Raw genomic sequence first — 13242 nt, 5'->3', positions numbered from 1 at the left:
CGCTGGAGGGATGATTTTACATTGCCCTCTATAGAGATGGTTCACATCTCCACGCCGAACGCCGTACGCCTGCCACCTGAAAACAAGTCCCGGACCTTTTTTTCAGGCGGCTTTCGGCGTTCGGCATAGGAGATGTGGACCTGGGGGTAAGCTGCATTCACAATCGCGGCATTTTGTCGCCGCAAATCGCGGTACAAAACGCCGCAATTTGTTGCCGCAATTCGCGGGACAAAACGCCACGATTCGGTACGCCAAGGTGTGAATGCAGCCTAAAGGTAAAGAACAGGTTAACATGCTACAGGAAGATATTCCCAACAATCAATAGTAATTCCTCACACCTTTTAACTCTTTTGGTGTCTTGTGACATTTATTGTATATGTAGCACCCTCCTACAAAGGAGCTATGATTGAAGGGGTTGTAAACCCCTCATGTTTTTTCACCTAAATGCATCCAATGCATTAAATGGGATCTAAAAATCGAATTTTAAATAATAATAATAAAAAAAGATTTATTTTGTTTTTTAGCCACCCTGCTTAAAGAAGTACATTCAAAGCTTGTTTGGCTATACTCCTCCTGTGGATCTCAGGAGTGCAGTTCGTTTTGCTCTCCTGTGACCCATTTTTATCAGACAGTGAGCTGAAGTCGGCTCTCTGCTGACGTCACAGAGTCGGTCCAGGCTCGGGCATCATCATGACCATAGAGTTGGGATTCGTTCAGATCCCTGGACCGGCAGCCAGCTCAGCCTCGGCTGCTCCCACCCCCTCCACAGCTCAGCGCTCCAATGAGGGGGGGGGGGGGCAGAGCAGAGAGCCGCTGGCTGATGGTCACCTGCTCCCGGAGCTGTGAGAACCAAGCGATGAACAGTGTTCAATCGCTCAGTTCTCAGTTGTAGAGGGGACGGGGGACAGATGCTGCCTCCATCTAGGTAAGTATGGTACTAAAAGAAAGGGGAAAAAAACATACATTGTTTAAAGTGAACATGTACCCCATTTTAAACTATTAAAGTTAAAATTCTTTCCTTAGCGTAAATGCCACAACATGCTTTCTGTTACCTTTATTGGCCAGAAAAGCTTCTTTGGTCCTCTGTGATTTAGTTTTACTTTGTAATGGGAGCTGGACTGTCCCTGACCTCATGGCCAATCTCCACCAACTACGGTACCCGTTTATTGAGCGTACGTTCCCTGGCCAATGAGGCGTTGTCATCAGAAAGTGTAATAGAAGATAATATACATGAAGTGAGGGAAAATCGAGTCTCCATAACAAATTAAAGTGGAATCCAAGATGGATGTAGATGTTTTTCAGCCAATGTAAGACTAGGCAGGTGGTGTCTACTGATTGGCAGGACCTTTGTTATTAGAATGTTTAAATGGAGTACAGTTTCTCTTTAGGTAAAAAGATCTTGCCGAAAAGGACAGGTTGTGTAAATGACCCCCTAACTTTTTCACTTATATAGCAATTATTTTGAAGATTGCTATGGGTCACCAAAGTGCCATCTCCATCTGTCCTATGAGTGTCCCCACAGCCCCCTTTTCCTGGTGATTCTCTGTTGGCATCTCGTCTTCTTCTGCCTAGACTCATGAGATTACACAGCTTCCAGGTAAGAGCTGTTGACTTTACGCTGCCGTGGCAACTTATAATTCATAACATGCACAGCACATGCAAGTTCAAAGAGAAAAGCTGCCGAGTCGCACATAATGAAGTAGGAGACCTTCTGAGACCCAGCGGCTCTCTTAAAGCGGAGGTTCACCCTAAAAACATGTATATAACATTACATTCTGCATACTTCCAACATTTACAGTATGCTGTTTGTTTTTTTGCTGTACATACCGTATTATTGCTATTTTCCACCCGGCTTCCGGGTACTCACTCCCACGGGAGTAGGCGTTCCTATGCAGAGGCGCAGTGTCATGTGGAACTTCGCCCAGATGATTGACGTCTTGAGAAAAACTTTGGATAAGGCGAGTCACGAGTTTCCGAAAGTAGCCGAACTGCGAGTCGACTCTATACGGCGCCTGCACAGTCAGCTCTACACGGCTCCTAGTCGGGGCCGTATAGCGCCGACTCGCAGTTCGGCTACTTTCGGAAACTCGTGACACGCCTTATCCGCCGGGGGGGGCGTTTTTCTCAAGACGTCAATCATCTGGGCAAAGTCCCACATGACACTGCGCCTCTGCATAGGAACGCCTACTCCCGCGGGAGTGAGCACCCGGAAGCCGGGGGGAAAATAGCAATAATACGGTATGTACAGCAAAAAAAAAAACAGCATACTGTAAATGTTGGAAGTATGCAGAATGTAATGTTGTATACATGTTTTTAGGGTGAACCTCCGCTTTAATGCAAGTGTCCTTCTGATGTAAGAAATGCTCGGCCGGAGCTACGCTGAGGTTTAGGCCGTGAGCAGTAAACATGGCAAAGTTTACTATACTGTATACTGTTTACATTTTTTAAATAGTTTGTTTTAATTACTACACTTTTATATGGTGCAAAGATAATTGTGTGGTATATCGGCCTTTAATGACACTGGCACTCTTTGGATGGCAGCAATTTGTGGTTTGATATGTAGTAATTAAGCTGTGTCTGCTCAGAGCGTAGACATTACCTCAGGATGTTTACTTGTGGTATACGTCTCACCTGTTAGATCTCTTTTTTTTGTGACTTAAGGGACAATGTTCCTCTGCCAGAGATTGTGGAGTTACCCAGTGACAAGGCTTTTATATGGCTGACATAAATCCTTATTTGTACTCCCAGCGACATCACAACACAAAGGTGTCAGTGACTGCGACTTCCCACAATTCATCAGTGTGCTAAATATAAAGTGCTTGAGGCAGGAGGTATTGGGAATGAGATACCTGAGCGCTCTGCTCCGAGACTGATAAGTGTTACTATAGTGAGCCGTTTTGTTTTCCTTCCTTCGCTTTGTAAAGATGACATCTTGACCAATCATCCTCCTTTATTCCTTTGCATTTGCCCAGGGACATCTTCTAGTAAAGAAATTAGTCCCTGCTCGTCAAATCCATCAGTAATTTTCTAGCTGAACTGCTGTCGTGAGCCATGTGCTCTAATGACATGTATTATCCCATGAAAGGAGCCCAAATGGTCTGTTATTGCGCCTTTCCCCACTGAGCTTTCATTATACTCATTGAATGGGCTGATGCCGGACATAGGAGAGAGGAAGACGCTAAACACGGGTAATTGCAAATACCTTGTCATTAGAGGGCACCAACAAATGCTAGCAAAGTACTATATTCACAGCCTTTATTATGTGTACATGGATATACTAGAAGGGGCAGATTACAATCATCTCTGTTAGGGAAAGCTAAAACATGCCTTCGCCTGAGTAGACAAAAATCCTTGCACCAGCTCTGGGTGGAGAAACTTGACTGGCTTGCACAGAGTCCTGACCTCAACCCGATAGAACACCTTTGGGATGAATTAGAGCGGAGACTGGGAGCCAGGCCTTCTTGTCCACATCAGTGCCTGACCTCACAAATGTGCTTTTGGAAGAATGGTCACACATACCCATAAACACACTCCTAAACCTTCCCAGAAGAGCTGAAGCTGTTATAGCTACAAAGGGTGGGCCAACTCAATATTGAACCCTGCAGACTAATGCCGCGTACACACGGTCGGAATTTCCAACAACAAATGTTCGATAGTAGCTGCCTGTTGGAAATTCCGACCGTGTGTAGGCTCCATTGGACATTTGTTGTCAGAATTTCTGACAACAAAAATTTGAGAGCTGGTTCTCAAATTTTCCGACAACAAGTTTTGTTGTCATAATTTTCGAGCATGTGTACACAATTCCAACGCACAAAATTCCACGAATGCTCGGAATCAAGCAGAAGAGCCGCACTGGCTATTGAACTTTAATTTTTCTCAGCTCGTCGTAGGGTTGTGTATAGGGCTGCAACTAACGATTATTTTCATAATCGATTAGTTGGCCGATTGTTTCGATTATTCGGATAATAGCCAGAAAATAAAAAAAAATTAATTTTTTAATTTTTTTGGCCCAATTTGTTGTTGGGCAGATTACAAAACACAAATTGCCGCAAAAACACATTACATGCTTTTCTGCAGCTTCTCCATTGAAGTATATTGAAAAAACAAAACAAAATGGCACCGTTTTGCGTAAAAAAGTCCCCGCCCATTCCAAATACGCAGCAGCTGGGAAAAAAATCATGGATGTGAACGTGTCCTATAGGAAAACATGTAAATGAAGTGTAGTGCGTTTCTGCAAAACACCAAAAAACAGAGGTGTGACCCCGGCCTGAGATGTTTAGTAACATAATGGGGTTAAAAAAACAAAAATAATTACAAAAAGAGCAAATAATCGCTACTGTAAGGGGTTCATTTTTTTTTTTACTGTGGGACAGTGAAAGTAATATTTACAGTAGCGATTTGCTTTTTTGTACTATAAAGGGAAATTTTTTTTTTTTTTTTTAACCCCATCATGTTACTGGCCGATTAATCGATTATGAAAATTGGAATCGATTAATTTCATAATCGGTTAGTTGTCTTTTAATCGATTATGAAAATTGGAATCGATTAATTTCATAATCGGTTAGTTGTCTTTTAATCGATTAGTTGTCTTTTAATCGATTAGTTGTTTCGGCCCTAGCTTGTATATGATCGCGTTCTTGACGTTCGCAGTTTTCGACAACATTTGTGTGACCGTGTGCATGCAAGACAAGTTTGAGCCAACATTCCGTCTGAAAAAAATCCACGCTTTTGTTGTCGGAATATCCGATCGTCTGTGCACGGCATAGGACTGGGATGCCAATACAGCTTGTGTGTGTGTGTAAAGGCAGGTGTCCCAATACTTTTGGTAGTGTGTGTGTATATGTATATATATATTATGTGTGTGTGTGTGTGTATATATGTGTATATATATATATATATATGTGTATATATATATATATATATATATATATATATATATATATATATATATGTATGTATGTGTGTATATATAATTACATATATAATTACATACACACACACTACTCAACTTTGTTCTAACCCAGACAATTACCTGCAGATTTTGAGGTTCTCGCTCCCTTTTCAGGAAGTCCATATTTGGAAATGAATATAGAGGTGTAGTGAGTGATTCTTGGCTCTAGCAGTGTCAAGCATTGGAAGAGGTTGGTGGATTGAGTATCTGATGTATTGGAAACTGAAAACCTGTGTCTAATTGTGTTTGACAAATTTGTCTCCAGCTCTCAGGATCACTAATTTGTGAAACAATAGGAGGGCTCTTGCATTGGCCCAGCATTCCTTTTTATCATGGAATATTCTTAGCAGCTGCTCTTAATGTAGACACAATATAGATCTCCTACCATGATCCCTGTGTAGATGACATGTCTGCACATAGATCATGTAAGTAAAGCAGAGAAGTTGCGCTCTCCCCTCCTGTTCTGTTAATATTTACATTTGTCTGAGGTAAAGTTTATATGATGCCAGCGTTGGCTATTTCTAAGGAAACTCTGTGATAATGATGGTGGTGTTGGATGCTTATTTTTCCAAGAAGCGAGGTCAGCCACGTCTGTTTTACTGTATATCCAGTCACTGATGATATGTGATCTTCTATCCTAGTCCCTAAGTAGTGCATAGTCCACAGAGAATAAATATTATATGCCGTGTATTTTCTTTGTAAAGATACAGGTTTGTGTATTTGTGGAATAGTAGATTTCATTATTTTATGTTTTTTCCATAGGGGAACACTGCGACGTGAGTTCACGTTCTGGACGCTGTGTACCAGGGATCTGCAAAAATGGCGGCACGTGCATTAACCTCCTTATTGGTGGTTTTAGGTGTAAGTGTCCCCCGGGAGAGTTTGAGAAGCCATATTGTGAAATGACCACGAGAAGCTTTCCTCCACAGTCCTTCGTTACATTCAAAGGATTAAGACAGCGTTTCCATTTCACCGTCTCTCTCATGTAAGTAGAATTATTGGATGACCACGCTGACTTTAATTTAGTTATATGTAGGCCAATTTATCGTTATTTCCTAAACTCTTACGCGCCCTGTACACACGATTGGATTTTCCGGCAAAAAAAGTTGGATGTGAGCTTTTGGTCTGACCGTGTGTATGCTCCATCTAACATTTTCTGTCAGAATTTCCCCCAGCAAAAGATTGAGAGCAGGTTCTCTATTTTTCCGACGGAAAAAGTTCTTGTCGGGGAAGGCCGCTCGTCTGTATGCAATTCCGAGACGCAAAAAAACACGCGTTCTCAGAATCAAACAGAAGAGCCGAACTGCCTATTGAACTTCATTAATCTCGGCTCGTTGTACGTCTTGCCGATCGGAATTTCAGACGAGATTTGTGTGACCGTGTGTATGTAACACAAGTTTGAGCCAACATTCCGTCAGAAAAAATCCAAGGTTTTCCTTCCGATCGTGTGTACGGGATATTAGTCTAGATTCAGAGCTTTGCATTGCATGACTGCACACGTGGTGGCCCTTTTATTTTTATTAGGCTGCCAGTGTACCACAACAGGCTTAATGCACCTGCAGTAAGCAAAAAGAAAATGTTAGCTTGTTTAGTTAGTGTGAGGTTGAGGGAAGACAAAGACCTTGTGCGCATGGGGAATAAAAATTCAACTTTTAAGGACATTTGACACTTTTTTTTTTTTTTTTAACGCTTCTAAATCAGGGCTTTCTAAACAAAGGGCCAGCAGCATACTATCCTTAAAGGGGTTGTAAAGACAAAAATATTTTCCTCTTAAATTAAAGTCTGACAGTAGCTGATAAAGTAAAAAGTAATGTTTTGCATTATAACTAGTTTGATACCTGTTGAAATCGAGCTGTTTTTTTCACCTCCGTCACTCCTGTATCATTATTCTCACTGACTTCCTGGTTTGCGGTGCGCATTCATTCTTCCTACATCACGGCCTAATAGGAACTACAGTTCCCATTAGGCTTAGCCTCCATGCCTGTGAGGGATAAGAGAGCATCTTCACGCAGAGCTGTAGTCATAGGGAGGGGGTGAGCACATTCTGCTTTCCACCATGCAAAACAGCTCAGATGCTGGTGGAAAGCAAGAAGAGGAGAGACAGGAAATGGCATTTTCAAATCTGGATTACTGTATTTTGGAGGTCAAAAGGAAAAACGAGGCAAGTCATATTTAAATGCTCTAGCTTACAGCAATCAAGTGATCTAATAAAAAACAAACCTTTAGTGTTCCTTTAAGACTTTAGGGGGGGGGGGGCAGACTGTGGCCAATGGGAGTAGAAAATATCCTGGCATCATTTGGAGTAAACAATACATCTTTGGTATTACGGGGGAAATAGTGCCCCTTTGTTGGTGTCGGTGGAAGAAATGGTGCCCCATCGTTGGTGTCAGTGGAAGGAACAGTGACCCATCATTGGTGTCTGTGAAATTAATAGTGCCCCATTATTGGTGTCAGTGGAAGGGATCGTACCCCTTTATTGGTGTCAATGGGAGGAATAGTGCTCCATTGTTGATGTCGGTGGGAATAATAGTGCCCCATTTTAGGTGTCAATTTAAGGAATAGCGCCCCATCGTTGGTGTCAATGATAGAAATAGTGCCCCATTGTTGATATACGTAGCTGGAATATCACCCAATTGTTGATTTTGTTGGTGTCTTGAATCAGTGGAAGGAAAAGTGCCCCAACGGCCACAGTTTGGAGACCTCTGCTCTAAATTCTCCTGTTTGTTCTGAGGAGCTGGGCAAACACCTAGTGTGCATGAGGTCAAAGGGTTATGAGGAAGTAATACTACAAAATAGAAATACTGTTTACAGTCTACAAGTGACCACAATCTGAATATTATAATATTGCCTAAAGTAATATAATAAATTATATTACAAAAATAAAAAATCAGTCTGTTCCCCTCAAGATCGTTAAGACTGTATTCACACAGCAGCGAGGAGCTACCACGGCAATTCACCACTCCAGCAGCTGTTCATTGCCAGCTTCGGTAAGGGGCAGTGTGGTGCTCAAATCATATGGTGTTGTACTAACTTTATTTGAAGTGTACAAAATGTACACTTCGTTTGCGACATGTTGTGCTGCGATAAAATGCAGCGCGTGTGTGCATTTTATTGCAGCAGGCTGTGTTGCAGTGCGAATTAATGGGACACACACAGGTAATTATTGGTGCGGAGGAGCATGGTGGGGGACCGGAGGAGGATATGGGCACAGTCAGGGGTGATCTGTGAGGAGTTACAATCACCAATCTCCCTGTATACATTTCAATAAAGCAACTGACAGCCGCTTCTCCTCCTTTCCCTCCCACCTTTTTCAGCTTCTTTATTGAAATCTATACAGGGAGATCGGTTATTGTAACTTCTCCTCAGCACCACACCGATCACTCCTGACTGTTCCCCATATCCTCCTCCGGCCCCCCTCCACGCTCTTCCTGTCCCTCTCCGTTCTGCTCCACATGCTCATCGGAACAGCGATCTCTCTCTACTCCCTGTCAGTACACTCCCCACACAGTTAGAAACCCCTCCCAGGTAACACATTTAACTCCTTGTTCACCCCCTAGTGTTAACCCCTTCCCTACTAGTGACATTTATACAGTAATTAGTGGGTATTTTTAGCTCTGATCGCTGTATAATTGTCAATGGTTCAAAAAGTGTCCGATCGGTCTGCCACAGTGTCACAGTCCCGCTAAAAATATATATATATATATATATATATATATATATATATATATATATATATATATATATATATATATATATATATATATATATATATATATATATATTAGGGCTGTGCGTTAAACGCGATATTAACGGCGTTAACGCAAACCCATGTTAACGCCGTCAATATTTTTGTCGCGCGATTAACGCAGGAGCCCTCGGGTGGACATGCAGAGTGTGCAGCGGCGCGGCTTACCTTTTCGCTGGATTCACAGACAAGTTACTCACCTTGTCCCTGGATCCAGCGATGCCACCCCGCTGTGTGATTGAGCGGGTCCTCCTTGCTTGGCGGGTCCTCCTTGCTTGGCGGGTCCTCCTCGCTTGGCGGGTCCTCGCTCGATTCACAGTGCCTGTGTGACGCCGAGCTCCGTTCCCTGCGACGTTACGACGCACGGGAGCGGAGAACGGCGCCAAATTTAAAAAAGTAAACAAACACAATGCATACAGTATACTGTAATCTTATAGATTACAGTACTGTATGTAAAAAATACACACCCCCCTTGTCCCTAGTGGTCTGCCCAGTGCCCTACATGTTCTTTTATAAAATAAAAACTATTCTTTCTGCCTGAAAAACTGTAGATTGTCCAAAAGTGTCCCTTTATGTCAAAAATGGTTTTAGATCAGCTAGAAAACAGCGATAATAAATTATAATCACTTGCAGAATTGTGCGATATTTGTGGGGAAATGCGTCATAAATTAGAGCGATTAATCGTGAGTTAACTGTGACATTAATGCGATTAATCGCGATTAAACATTTTAATCGTTTGACAGCACTAATATATATATAAAACTCAAGTGTGTGTATGTATGTATGTATGTATGTATGTATGTATGTATGTTCCAGCATCACGTCCAAACGGCTAAAGATATTAACATGAAACTTGGCACACATGTTACTTATATGTCAGCAACAAACATAGGATAGGTGGTTTAACCCTTACCCACCCCCATTTGCCATGGTCAGGGTTTTTCTTTAAAGTCCCATTCAACCCTACCTACACCCTTATATAAAAGATGGGTATATTTATATTACTATGATTTTCCTCCCCAAAAGGTTAAGATAGGAAGACCGGCCAAGCCGGGTATTCAGCTAGTATATGATAAAAATGCCATAAATATATCCCCTTTTTTGTAGATGCTATACCTTTTGCACAAACCAATCAAAATACACTTATTGCGATTTTTCTTTTTTCTTTTATTTCCATTTACCAAAAATATGTAGAATAATCATATAGGCCTAAACTGATGAAGAAATTGGGGGGGGGTTGGGATATTTCTCTTAGCAAAATGTAAATATTGGGTTCTTTTCAAAATTGTTGTGCTTTTTTTGTTTATAGTGCAAACAATTAAAACTGCAGCAGTGATCAAATGCCACCAAAAGAAAGCTCTATTTGTGGAAAAAACTGCGACTGCGCAATTGTCAGTTAAAGCGACGTAGTGCCGTATCACAAAAAATGGCCTAGTCAGGATATGGGTAAATCCCTCCGGGGCTGAAGTGGTTAATGTCATCTTACGGTTAAGTTGTGTTAAGGATATCATGCCCTTTAAGGCCTCATGCACACTGGGCGTTTTTACAGCAGCTGTTTTTGGCTTCAGACTTTTTTTTTTTTTACAGTTAATAAACTCCCCATCATGTTATCCTATGTGTCCATGCATGCATAGGCTGTTACCAGCAGTTTTTGTTTAAAAAAAACAAAACAAAACTAGTGGGTTCTTAAAGGAGTTTTTCAGCTGTAAAAACGCTCCAACGTCAAACGCTGATAAACGCAGATAAACACTCAAAAACATATCTCGCCAGCATTTTGTGAAAAATAAAATATATGCTAGAAACCGCTAATACGGAAAAACGCTAATACATGCTAAAAGGCTACTGCAAAAAATGTTTAAAAACTCACTGCAAAGCTACTGGCATTTTTCTAACGTTATTTTAACGTTCGGTGTGTATGAGGCCTTAAACAATGTGCAAAAATGGTGCTTTGCAGTCCTCGGCTCTTTTAGAATTCTAGAAATAGCAATGTGAAGATTTTTTTTTCCCACACCTGCCATGAAAAATGATGAGAACAGTTTTAGTCAAAATAATCTGACATTTGTGGTCCCTGGAGTGCAAGTAAAATACATGAGTAATATCAATTCCTGTGGGATTTCTGAGCAAGACTTCAGGCTGGGAAATCTGAGCCTTCTCAGAGAATCTCCTCACCAAGTAAAAGTTCTGCATGGGAGCAAATGCTACACAATGACTGCTGCTAGTTCCAAAAACCCTCTCTGGCTAAATAATGGTGCATGAAGTACATGATGTAGTTTGGCTTATAAAGTCAATAAGAGACATCTTTTGATTTCTGCTTTTAGGCATAGCTCCTAACTGTCCCTGATTTCCAGGGACTGTCCCTGATTTGGAGCAATGTCCTTCTGTCCCTCTTTCCTCCTCATTTGTCCCTCCATTTTGGACTAATCTATATAGATGTTTATAAAATGCACTTTTTATCTATCAAAAAGTGTTTTCCAACACGAAGGCCGGGTTCACACCTATGCAAATTGAATGCGCGTTTCCCCGCATTTAATTTCGCATAGCAGGAGAATATGACTGGCTCTCTATGGAGCCAGTTTGCATATCTCTGAAGCGGGTCCGGTGTGTTCCCGGAAAAACGCGTGCGTTTCAGGTATGATTTCAGCCCAAAATTCGGTCTAAAATTTGACCTGAACCAGAACGCACCGGACGAATTGTGCAAATATTAATAATAACTTCAGTGAGTTCATGAAAATCAGCTGAACAAAATCCCATCTTCAAACGTAATAAATGCCAACCACCTTCTATTTGGGAAGTATCCTTGTGTGTTCTTGGATAATCAAAACCGTGCACTTCCACCTTCTTTTTTAGTTACTGGGCATGGAGGAGGGAGGGAAGGAGGGACTGGGCTGTCATTTACATCCACATATGTGATGTCAATATCATGTGACTTGAAACTCTCAGCTCAACAAGGAAATGTTCTCTGCAGCAATAGAGATCAAACTGAGCATGTGCAGGAGGACCACCCTGTGTATTATCTGGCCTTGCCCAGAGAGACCCTTCAGAAGGGGGAGGATCTGTGCATATAGGACCAAAGAGCCTTTTTAAGTTTTACAGTGAGTATACAAGCATGCTATTCTGCATATAAAGACATATTTTACTATTGTGGGTTTAGTAGCAGATAAACACCCAGAGTAATATGGTCCTGGTCCCTTTTAAATGCATCCGCTCAGCAACCTATCCCAAATCTTGCAGCATGTGTTCAGACTCCTTATTTCACCTCAGAGAAGATGCTAGAGAGCTTGATTATCTAAGAGGATCCTTCCCAAATAGAAGAAGGTGGTTGGCATTTATCATGTTTTGAAGATTGGATTTTGTTCAACTCACTGAATTTATTATTCGTTTTTGCACAATTCATTGGATTTTTCATATGTGGAATTTATGGAATGATTTTTGCACTACTGTTTTTTTTTTTTTTTTTTTTTTTTTTTTTTATGTTTTTTTATTCACTTTAACACTGAAAACGTGTTTTGACCTTATTACTGTGAGGCAGCACAACCTCACATTTTATTATCACTTGCATTGTGGGAACACAATAGGGGCTGCAGCATCCAATGCACCCAATACCTACATGTTACAGATTGGTTTATAGCTTCCACGTATATACATTTGTTCGATCGCTTTATCCCATTCACAAGCGCAGAGGCTCACACCATTGATTTATTTTTCACTTTATTAATGGCTGTGGGATTTGTAAATCGTGTAACAAAGTATGAATATCTGTGACTCTAGCTTTCCAACTTATCACTGCCGTTGTGTGGCTGGATACATTATACGTCTTCTGTTGTAATAAAAGCTTCAAGTTTGTGAAACTGACACTTTTGTATAGTTTTCTTTTTGTTGTGGACTGTCTGACTTTTGACCCTTTACTGTGTCATTGGATGTAAAGAATGTTGTGGCCTTTGTGTTGCAGGTTTGCTACGAGGGAGCGGAATGCACTGATACTTTACAATGGCAGGTTTAATGAAAAGCACGATTTCATTGCTCTGGAAATCATTGAGGAGCAAATCCAACTAACCTTCTCAGCAGGTAAATAAACACATTTTATTCTAGCACTTTCTAGGATTTTCGGAAGGTTTGCGGCACAGGTTCTACTTCAAACTGACTTTCTGATTTTACGTAGACCTCTAGGGATCCATAACAACCAGCCAAATCCTGGCAGTTTATGGTGTACTTAAAAAACCGACAGCAAAGGTTTGCATGGTTGCTGTGGGGACATTACCATGGGATTTGCCATTTATGTAGTGAAGGACAAGAATAATACAAGTATGGGAGTGAATACCCAGAGTTTTTACAAATGGTGGAGACTAAATTTTATATTATTAGTACATAACAGAGGTTATTATTATTATTATTATTATTATTATTATTATTATTATTATTATTGTTGTTATTCAGTGTTGATCTTTCAATGAGTATGTTTGAGTTTTCTTAAGGGCCAGTTCACACCATAGAAACGCAGTAAAGGTGCCTTCCAGATGCTTTTCTGCATGTGCGTTTTTAATGCAGT

The 13242-nt window shown here is 41.1% G+C and overlaps 1 protein-coding gene across 8 annotated transcripts in view; it reads left to right on the top strand.

The window, feature by feature from the left end:
- Window positions 1-13242, top strand: part of CELSR1 (cadherin EGF LAG seven-pass G-type receptor 1) — a 219262-nt gene that overhangs the window by 86928 nt on the left and 119092 nt on the right. For all 8 annotated transcript variants that reach the window (XM_040343639.1, XM_040343636.1, XM_040343634.1 and 5 more), the window contains exons 3-4: window positions 5714-5936; window positions 12646-12761. In XM_040343639.1, the coding sequence (XP_040199573.1) occupies window positions 5714-5936; window positions 12646-12761 (339 nt within the window). The remainder of the gene's footprint in view (window positions 1-5713; window positions 5937-12645; window positions 12762-13242) is intronic.

The sequence above is a fragment of the Rana temporaria genome, chromosome 3, assembly GCF_905171775.1.
Source record: "Rana temporaria chromosome 3, aRanTem1.1, whole genome shotgun sequence".
NCBI classification, from domain to species: domain Eukaryota; kingdom Metazoa; phylum Chordata; class Amphibia; order Anura; family Ranidae; genus Rana; species Rana temporaria.
This window is presented reverse-complemented; position numbering and strand designations above follow the sequence as displayed.